The sequence below is a fragment of the Myotis davidii genome, unplaced genomic scaffold (genome assembly GCF_000327345.1).
Source record: "Myotis davidii unplaced genomic scaffold, ASM32734v1 scaffold73, whole genome shotgun sequence".
Lineage (NCBI taxonomy): Eukaryota > Metazoa > Chordata > Mammalia > Chiroptera > Vespertilionidae > Myotis > Myotis davidii.
The window spans coordinates 5,952,580-5,963,246 of record NW_006286675.1 but is presented as its reverse complement, the minus strand read 5'-3'; the positions used below and the strand labels follow the sequence as shown (position 1 = coordinate 5,963,246).

The 10,667-nt window shown below is 48.5% G+C and overlaps 1 protein-coding gene across 2 annotated transcripts in view; it reads left to right on the top strand.

Moving 5' to 3' along the window:
* Nucleotides 1-10,667, top strand: part of FGD5 (FYVE, RhoGEF and PH domain containing 5) — a 110,961-nt gene that overhangs the window by 41,128 nt on the left and 59,166 nt on the right. For both annotated transcript variants that reach the window (XM_015560400.1, XM_006758316.2), the window contains exon 3: nucleotides 348-480. In XM_015560400.1, coding sequence (XP_015415886.1) covers nucleotides 348-480 — 133 coding nt within the window. The remainder of the gene's footprint in view (nucleotides 1-347; nucleotides 481-10,667) is intronic.

Here is a 10,667-nt window from a genome sequence, read left to right as displayed (position 1 = left end):
GTCCCAGTCCCTTTCCGCGCGCGCGAGCCCCGGGTGAGCCCCGTACCTCTGTGCTTCTCTCCTGCAGCTTCTCTGGGTCTCAGTGTGCCTTTCCTTCCTTCTAGTTGTAGAGTTTACAGTCAGCCAGGCTTCCTATGGTTCTGGATGAAGTCCGTATTGTTTCTCTGAGGTATTAATCAATTGTTGTGAGCGGCCTTAATTTCCCGGTGTTTATCTCTGCCCCCATCTTAGTTTCTCTCCAGAGCACTTGTTATTGGCTTATAGCATTAATTGAGCCCCTGGCCTATTCACTTTGTCTTTGCTGGACACAGAGCTCTAACCTTTTCTCTCCTCTGCTCTGACCCCAGTGCCTACACAGAACCCTACAAGGTCTGTCCCATCTCAGCCGCAGCCCCCAAGGAGGACCTCACATCGGATGAAGAGCAGGGAAGCTCGGAGGAGGAGGACAGTGCTCCAAGAGACCCCAGCCTCACCAACAAGGTAGGGTGCCCCACCCAGGGTAAGGGGCCCATGGGATGTGGGAGATCAGAAATGTGAAGGTGGAGAGAGGATGGCAAAGGACCCACTCCATCCCCTTTTGATGTGGAGGGAGCTGTTGGCAAACAGCCAGGCCCACGCTGGATACAGAGGCTGAATCACAGAGCAGCTGGGGCTGCAGCATTAAGATACATGGCAGACATGGGGTCCTGTGTTGGTGATGCAAGGGCGACTGCTCCTGCTGATACCTCGTGGGTCTGAGGAAGTTTGGGCTTCCCAGAACCTTTGTGGATGAACTAGAATAAAGTTTCCTGAATGAATCAAGACAGGCCTGGAGTCTAATGACATGGGCCCCTGGACCACAGTTTTCTCATCTGCAAAGTGGGGAACATGAAGGTGAGATGAGTTAAAGGATATGAATGAGTTTCCTTAACTGTGTCCAGAAATCTGGAAAGACAGTTGGTTTCTCCATACCCTGCAGTGGTGCACTAGGAGGTGGGGCTGAGAGAAGGGCTGCCTAGCCCTTTGTTTGTAGGCAGATAGTCACTTGGACCCAAGTCTCAGTGGTGACCCAGACCTTCCTATGGAGCATTGGTACATGGTTGTAATTACAGATGTCCCGCAGTACCCTTGGGATTGGTTCCAGAACCCCCACAGATACCAAAATCCATGGCTACTCAAGTCCCTTCTATGACCTGTCTTTGCGTAGAGGCTACAGCAGGGTGTGCCTGTGTATCATTTTATTCATGTGCCTTCAGCATAGTGCTCAGAGTGTGGCAAATTCAAGTTTTGCTTTTTAGAACTTTCTGTGATTTTTTTTTTAAGAATATTTTTGATCCTCAGTTGTTTGAATCCACAATATATGTGCTCACTATTGGGTGCTCATGGTGAGCCCTGTTTCACTTCCATCCACTGACATCATCTCATTCCTTCCGTACTCCCTTTCTGGAAAGCAAGAATTTCTGTCCATATTTGACATTTGAAGAAACAGAGAGGTAAAGAACTTGCCCAGGGTCACACAGCTGCTATTCAGTGTTACCAGGGAAATATTTCAGGGTGATGAGAGCCAGGAATTGAGACCACAGGGACACCCCTGCTCTAGGGGGACAGGCTAGGAAGGGTTAGATGCTTGAAATTCTCTCAACTCCGTCTTCTGGTCCCCTCTCCTGTCTGCCTGTGAGGAGTAGCTGGGAAGGCAGGGGAACACTGCCTCCTATCTGACAGGCCTCCTGTAGGCACCTTGTCCTGTGTCTGTCTTCCACACTTTGCCATCTCCTTCCCATCCTAGGGTAGGTGTGTCACACTGATGAAAGACTGTTCGTGTGGAAGCACTCAGCAGGAGTGCCTGGCCCTCACCCAGCATTTTATAAATGGTTATGTCTTTCATTTTGTTTTTACACCCTTGATTTCTTTTAAAACTTCATTTATCTCTCCATACAGTGCTTTCATAAAGTGACCTAGCCAGTGCCATGGGGAACCCTAAAGGGGGCTTTCCCACCTGGCCCCTCATCCCCTTCCCCTTTCACTCTTGTCCCTGCTTCTCCCCCTCTAGATAGAGAGTGAGTGCTTTCCTGGCACCAGACGCTTCCACATTTGTTATCTCTTTTATTCCCTGTAACTGTTTCAGAGTCAGTACCATCATCCCTGTTTTACAGTTGAGGACACAGAGGTTCAGAGTTTAAGTGGTTTGCCAAGACCACACTGCTAGTGATTGAGGGGGTCGGGATTCAAAAACAGGTCTGGCTGGCTCCAAGCCCAGTGTTTGTCTTTTGCTGCAGTCCTGGGGGCCTTCTCATACCTCTCCACCCCTCCCTGTTTCCCAGAAAGGAACCACTGGCTTTTTGGGGAGAAGGAAGGGGAACGTTGAGTTAACATGCCTGTGCCTGTTTGGAGATGGATTTGCCTTTTCTGGGCATCCCTGAGGTCATGGGACCTGGGAGCAGAAAAATTATGGTAGTTCTTGGGAATGTGGTCTGAATCTGAGATCCGAATCGGATATGGGTACCCTGTCGGGAAGAGTTGAAGAACTGATGTGACTTTCTGTGCTCTAAGGCCCCCCACCTCGTGTTGGCTTCCTACCACAGTCACAGAGTTCTCTGTTAGACCTTCTTCTGGAATCATCCTCATCTCCTGTTACCGTTGACCAGTCACTCTCTGTCACGCAACTCAGCCTCCCGTCTCTAAAATGGGAGCATTAATAGTAACTGCTGGGCTATGGGTTGAATAAGAACACAGATGGGAAAGTGCCGGCCACATGGTAGGGGCATAATAAGGATCTGTTGTTTCTGAGGCAGAGGCAGAGGGAAAGTGGGAGAAGGGAGGGTCTGGCCTCCCAGGACCCCTGTGAAGACATGAGGTATTAGAGCCCTGGACACTGGTGATTGGCATCCTAGCCTTCTGGTCTCCAGGCTGCTCCTTGGACACCCCCAGGAATAAGAAGCTTATGAGAGGCAGGATAGCATAGAGAACAAGAGGTTCACACCCCGCTTTGCCTCTTGCTAGGTGAGTGATTTGAGCAACTTCTTAACCACTCTGTTCCTCAGTTTCCCATCTACAAAATCGGGAATACACTCACAGTACTGCTTCAGAATCGTTATGAGAGTAAATACGACTATGGAAACGGAGAACAATGCCTGACACACAGGAAAAGGACGTACAAAGGTCAGAGCTTTCGGGTGGGAAACAGCCTGCCTCAGTTCACGTGGGACTCAGCCACAATGCCAAGTCCTGGAACTAAGGCAGCTCCTGCCTCAGGCAGGGGCCTCTGCTACATGCCGCTGGGGGCCGGCCATGTGGCCAGCCAGGTGTGGGGCCTACACAGGGAGCCCGGGTCGAGACAGGAGCATCCTGTCATTCTGAGCACAGAGGGAGAAATGCGGGTCCTGATTCCCCACGGCAGGTCAGTTCACTCTCGGGAGCCCAGCCTTCTTATCCATCACACGAGGCTGAGCTTCTCTGTCCCCTGCCCCTCCTTCTTCTTGGTTAGGTTTTCATCATGTGTCAAAGTCGAAATTACCTTTAAAAATTGTGTTTTCATCACACCAGATGTGCCCTACTAGAAACTCCCTGTAGCATATGAAATCATTACAGGTGAAATCATTCCAGGATTCCCCTGGAATCCTCCTTCCCAGTCCCTGTGCCCTTACGGAGGTAACTGTAGTACACAGTTTGGCATGAACCCTTCCAGAACTTTCCTCCTGAATTCACCTACATACTTTATTATGAGTGGGAAATGGGTAGTATTGTTTGTGGAGTTATTTTTCCATAAATTATTTAAAACTGTAAGAAACCTGGAGTAACGTGGTTGGGTTTGTACACAAAATTCTTAGATATTTTCCCATATTGGTATGTAGAACTCTAAATTATTTTTTAGTGCTGCGTAGTATTCCATTTTATGGCTATGCTGTGGTTTATTTCACCATCCCCCTGCTGAGGGACCTTTACAATGTTTTTCATGTGCTTGCATCACCAACAGCATTGCAGTGCACTACTCATACACCTCCTTAGATGCACGTGCAAGATTTCCTCCAGGGTAGATCCCAGAAGGGAATCAGTGGGTCAGAGAGCAGTCCTTGTACCTGCCGCTAAGCTGACCCCTAAGAGGCTGTTCCAGAGCACTTCCTGGCTCTTCCAGAGAACTCAGTGTGGAAGAGCTCCCAAGTTTCCGGGCCTCAGGGCAAGCGTGAAGGGAGATTTCCAGAGTGAGCAATCTTTCCCGGCTCCTTTTTTGCTGTAGACACTTGTTGGGGTGGGAGGTGGGGAGGAGGAGCATTTATTCCTGAGTCTTTGTCTCCCGTAGTGTCTGAAAATTCTATTTGTCCAAAAGGCAAAGACCTCTCTTCTCTGTGCCTCATCACATCGTTGGGAAAATGGGACCCAGATTTCCATCTCCAATCACCTTCCAGGACAGGCCTAGAGAAGGTGTGAGAATCAATAGAATTGCCCCCCACCCCTCCCCCTGCCTCAGGAGTCAGGTTGGGGGAGCGGAAGGGTGAGTCTCACCCTTCTTGCAGTTTGATATGGTTTATGTAAAAATAAAGGGTGGTGAGCCCCACCTTCCTAGATGTTTTGGGGTGACCAAGTCAGGAGGAGAGAGGTTGTTGGAGCAGGATAGGAAGCTGAACCCAGCTAGTCCACCCACATGGGACCTCTTTCTCTCTCCCACTCCTAGACATACAAAGGGTGTGGGCTGAAGGAAGGAGGGGGCAAAAAGGAAAAATGAGAAGGACTTAAAAATAGATCTAGCTGTGAAAGGAGACATTCAAAGGCTGGCTGGCCTGTTGCTCGTCTCTGACAGTGAGCCCAGTTCTCAGACTAATGGGTACTTTTCAAGCTAAATACCAGCTCCCCCGAGACCAGCCCAGTGGTTGGCGGCCCCTCCCTAGCCCGAGACCCCTCGTCACTGAGTTTCCCTGACGGGTCCACCCCTGACCCCAGGCAGAAGTTAGTGGCCTGCCTCTGGAGCAGACTCTCCTGCCATCACACCCTCCGTGGCTCCCCATTTATGCAAGTCTTCTCCTCCCTGGCTGCACCCGAGGTTGTCAGCCTAGCCTAGGCCTCCTTGCAGACCTCACGCCCCTAGGCCTTGTACCTTTGGCCTCACCCTGACCGTCTGCCTAAGTTAAAGGGTCCCCATGAGCCCTGGGTATTTCCATGGGCCAGTCTCCAGCCTGGGTTAAGTGTCCCCATGGCTTTCTCCATGACACAGGCCTCGGAACCCACCTGTGCAGTCCTGCACGTTGGCCCCGCTGCAAAGGCTACTCCCCCTGGTTCCGGGGAGGCCTGTCTAGACTTGCATCAGCTTCCTCAGGCTGCAGCCTGCTCTCCTTCCCAGACAACAGCCTCGTCCCCTTTCCAACATGAATTCCTTCCCATCTGCAACTCTTCTCTCTGAATCCTCACTCGGTTTCTCCCTGTCCCTCCTCTTCAACAGAAATTTATTTATTTACTAAGTACTCACTGAGCACCTAATGTGCCAGGCACCCTTCTATGGGCTCAGCATACAGCAGCCACAAGTCAGGCTAGGCACCTCCCTGTCCTGGTGGCATATACATTCTAAACAAGAGGAACCGTCAACCAGAAACTCCTGAGGTGGCACAGGTGGTGAAAGTGCTGTAACCAGACAAACAAAACACATCGTGATGGTGGAGGACAGAGCACCAGGGGTGAAGACGGGGGGTTGGGGGGAGTGGAGTTAGGGAGGTTAGAGTAGGCCTTTCCCCCCATTTTAAAAATTATGTTAAAATACACATAATGTAAAATCCACCAGCATAACCATTTTTAAGTGTATAGTTCAGTGGCATTAAGTACATTCACACTTGTGCTACTATCAGCACCATCTGTCTCCAGAACTTTTTCATCTTCCTAAACTGAAACTCTGTGCCCAATAAACATTAACTCCTCATTCCTCCCCCTACCCCCACCCAGTCCCTGCTGATCGCCATTCTACTTTCTGTCTCACTGCTCTAGGGACCTCATACAAGTGGAATAATACAGTATTTGTCCTTTGTGACTGACTTATTTCACTTTCCATAATGTCCTCAAGGTTCATCTATAGCAGTGGTTCTCAACCTTCTGGCCCTTTAAATACAGTTCCTCATGTTGTGACCCAACCATAAAATTATTTTCGTTGCTACTTCATAACTGTAATGTTGCTACTGTTATGAATCGTCATGTAAATATCTGATATGCAGGATGGTCTTAGGCAATCCCTGTGAAAGGGTCGTTCAACCGCCAAAGGGGTCGCGACCCACACGTTGAGAGCCGCTGATCTATAGTATAGCATATGTCAGAATTTTTTTCCTGAGAAATAGACATATCAGTGATGAGAGAGAATCATTGATTGGCTGCCTCCTGGGCACCCACACTGGGGATCAAGCCCACAACCCAGGCATGTGCCCTGACCAGGAATCAAACTTTGACCTCCTAGTTCATAGGTCGACACTCAACCACTGAGACACACCGGCTGGGCACAATTTTTTTTTATTTTTATTAAGGCTGAATAATATTGCACTGTATGTATAGACAACATTTTGCTTATCCATTTATAGGTTGTTGGACACTTGAATTGCTTCCCCGTCGTGGCTATTGTGAATAATGCTGCTATGAACATGTGTGTACAGATACCTCTTTGAGACCCAGCTTTCGGTTCTTTTGGATATAGATCCAGAAGTATAATTACTAGATCATATGGAAATTCTATGTTTAATTTTTTGAGGGGCCACCAGACCGATTTCCATAGCAGCTGCACTCCCACCAGCAATGCATGAGGACTCTAATTTCTAAGGGAATGCCTTCTTGATGAAGAGGAAACCTCTGAGCAGGGAGCTGTATAGTGTGAGGGAGAAAGCAATGGGAAGATCTAGGAACAGAATTTTGCTGACAAAGAACAGCTGTGCAAAGGTGGGCTGGTGGGAATGACCTTCTTGAGCTAGAAGACTTGGTCAGTGTGGCTGGAGCAAAGAAGAAGGAGGTGGGTGGAAGAAATTCTGTAGGACTTCCCTCAGCCCACAAACATATTCAGACCTTCCCCATGCTTCTCCTCCTTCATTGTTGTCATTTGTTCCGTATGACCTCCCCTGACCTCCACAAACGAGGCCCTCTCCACACTGTCCACCTCAGACCCCGTCTTACTCAGCTCAGTGGCCTTCCCTCTTCCTTTGGCTTCTCAGACTCTATCCTCTCCTGGTTCTCTCCCTACGCCGCCACATGAGACATTTATTTTCCAAGGCCTGAGCTCTGGCCCTGCCTCTCATTTTGTGTCCATTGCTCAGTCAGCCCATTCCAGGGCAGTGGCCAGCCCTACTTAAATGGCATTCCCAGAGGTGACTCTCGGGCCTGACCCTGCTGTGCAGCCCCACACTCTAGCTTCCAGCTGCCCTATTAAGTCCTTCTCAGGAGCCCTGCAGACACTTTGAACTCCACACATCCCAAACTGAACTCGTTATCTTCCCACCCAACCTCCGACCTGCTTCTCCTCTTTGTTTCCTCTTCTGGTTGTTGGCACTAACCATTTCATCTTTGCCCTGTGTTAATCATGGATCAAATGAAATTCAACAAATGTGTAGACCTTTTGCAGATATCATGAAGGATATAAAAATGAGTTCTATCTGTTCTTTTTTTTTTTTAGGTCTGTCTGTTCTTCAAACTCACCCCAGGGCCTTTGCACTTGCAGTTTTCTCTACTTGAAACACTATTCCTGCCTTTTACACAGTTGGCTATAGGTCTTAAGTTAATGTCACCTCCTTAAGAGGGCCTATCCTGCTCACCTGCTGTGTCTGGCAATGGGATTTCTGTTTATTTTCTTCTTCGTGCTTACCTCAAACTGTGATTATTTTTCTGCACATTACTTGCCTCTCCCTGTCAGAATAGCTCCCTGGAGGACAGGGACCTTGCCTGACTTATTCACAGTTGTGTCCTTACTGCCTGGCACATAAAATAGTATTCCATGCATAGCTTAGAATAAACTAATAAAGAAATGAATACATTAGACTCAGCTCCTGCATTTAAGTAAGGAAAACAAACTTAAATGCAAGACAGTTTAATAAAAAGAAAACACTTATTTGGTTCCGTGTGGTTTACTTGGCATAGTGAGGGGCCAAGCTGCGCTCCAGCCCTGCTTCTCACCGGCTGCCCAGTAACCATGCAGAGAGTGCAGTGTTCAGTACAGTCACACAAAGAGATGCTTCAAGGCAGCATGAGTGGAGGAGGATGAGGGAGGCAAACTCTCAGAGCACAAGGGATAGGAAAGGATAGGGGCTCAAAGGTTCGGGAGGTGTCCATGTACCCACATGTCTCACACAACTTGTTCCAGGTCCTGGAGGGCTTGGGAGCTTTCAGAAGCCAAAGGGCCGGATATGGGGACAGTGAGAATGCCCTGGCACTGAGAGAGCTTGTTCTATGGCTGATTTTCCTCTCTGCCACAGTGCCCCTCCGCCCACTTGTTTAGGATTTGGACCCCAAGGTCATACTCAACCTTGCTTTCTCCTTCCTGACTTCGTGGCAGTCACTGTGTACACCTAGTATATAACCCTGGTGCTCAAAGTTCGCCATGCAAGCCCCACACTGGCCTTTTCCTGTTGTCAAACAGTCCGAGCTTGCCATTCACAATCACGGTCACTTGGGGATTCTGGAAGGTGAGAGAGCTAATATGGGCATTTGCAGATCACTTTGGTTATTTTGTCTTTTGTTGTGGTAAGAACACTTAACACGAGAGCTACCTTCTTAATGTCCATTGATGGATAAGTGGATAAATAAACTGTGGTGTATACATATAGGAGAGTATTATTTAGCCTTTGAAAGGAAGAGAATCTTGTTACATGGATGAACCTGGAGGACATTATGTTAAGTGAAGTAAGGCAGTCACAGAAGGACAAATGCTGCATGATTCCACCAGTATGAAGAATCTAAAACAATCAAATTTATAGGAGCAGAGAGCAGAATGGTGTTGCCAGGCACTAGGGGAGAGGGAAATTGGGGGTGGCTAGTCAATGGGTAAAAAGTCTCAGTTATGTTGGAGATTGCTTTGACTTACAGGAAGGAAAACTAAAGCTCTTAGAGAGGCCATCACTTTGCTCAGGGTTATTTGGCAGGTGAGAGGCAGTCAGGAGTAGAAATCAGGCTTCCTGTTGCCTCATTCAGGGCGTGCCAAGACAACTTGATGCTTCTAGTAATGTATTGCACACTGCAGACAGAATCAAAGATTCCGTCCAAAATTAGAAGTTTTCTTAAAGTATCCAGGCCAAACCCAGACTCACACTAGCCTATAACCAGAATAAGGCAGGTGTCCACATGAATTAGAAGCTGACCCCTTGGTCCAGGGGATGGGCCTCTCTTTGGCCCCACTTGTTCCCCCTTCGTCCTAGCACGCATTGCCTCATCTTCTCCATCCGCATCCCTTCTCTGCCCCTGTGGGAGCACAAGTAACAGCTAGGATAAAAAATGAGCCATCTTTCTCTGAGCTCCTCTCTCTGAATTTTCTAGCCTTTGAAGGCTGTGCTGGAAATCACCATCTGAGTTCCAAGGGGGAAGGATCATGGCCCTGACAGTGCTGCCCAGAGGCACGTTGGAGACAGTGTTCTCCTAGAGTCAGGCTTCCTAGCGCTCTTCCTTTTCCAGGTGTGACTTCAGAATCCTCCAATGCGCCCTTCATTGGGGCCCTCAAATCAATGAAGACTCGTTAAGAATATTTCCCCAAGGCTTGAAACAGACTCTTCCCTCTCTCTAGAGATGATTTTTTTTTTTAATGGACTGCAGAACAGAGGAGGCTGACAGATAGGGAACATGGGGTGCCTGCCTTGGCTTAGTGTGTGACCTAGAGACACTTACTGAGTTTGGAGGGGATTCTGGGCATAGGAACTTACATGTGCCAAAAAGGCCTGGAGGTAGGAAAAAGTAGGCTGATCTTAGGAATAAAATTGGGTTCCCTGGGGCATGAAGAGTGCAGGAGAAGTGCTGGAAGGGTCTTCAGGTTAAGTTAGCGAAGGGCAGGACTTATTTGTCCCTCAGTGGCCTCATCTGTAAAATGGAGATAATAATGGTAGTGCCTGCCTCATAGGGTGTTGGGAGGGTTCAGATAATACTTAAAAAAATTTAGAGCCACACTTAGCACATACTAAGTGTTCAATAAATGCGAGCTGTTACATTATTAAGTAGGTATTACTATTATTATCCCTGTTCTATAGATGGGATTCAGAGAAGAGAAACAACTTGTCCAAGGGCATAGGTAGAGGAAGGGGTAGAGCCCAGGATTTGGAACCAGATTTTCTGGCCCCAAAGCACGGGCTATCAGCATAATCCTAGATGACAAGTTCTTTCTGTCATCTAGCGCTGAGGAGCCACAGGAGCCACTTGGGGCTGCAGGAGATGGCAGAAGGTGTCTGCCATGGCAGAGGATGGATTAGAGTGGGTTGATGCCTGGAGCTCTTGATGAGCTAAGCGACATGTTCAGCAGAGGATGTAGGGATGCTAGGTAGCTGAGGTCCAAGATAGGGACTGAGGAGCTCATCACTTTAGAGGCAGAACAGTTCTGAGTGGGAACAAGCCCAGGGTGGATTGAGTGGATGAAGATATCTGAGAAGGAAGTCTTACGGCAGAGGTTCTCAACCTGTGGGTCGCGACCCCTTTGGGGGTCGAACGACCCTTTCACAGGGGTCGCCTAAGACCATCAGAAAACACATCTATAATTACAT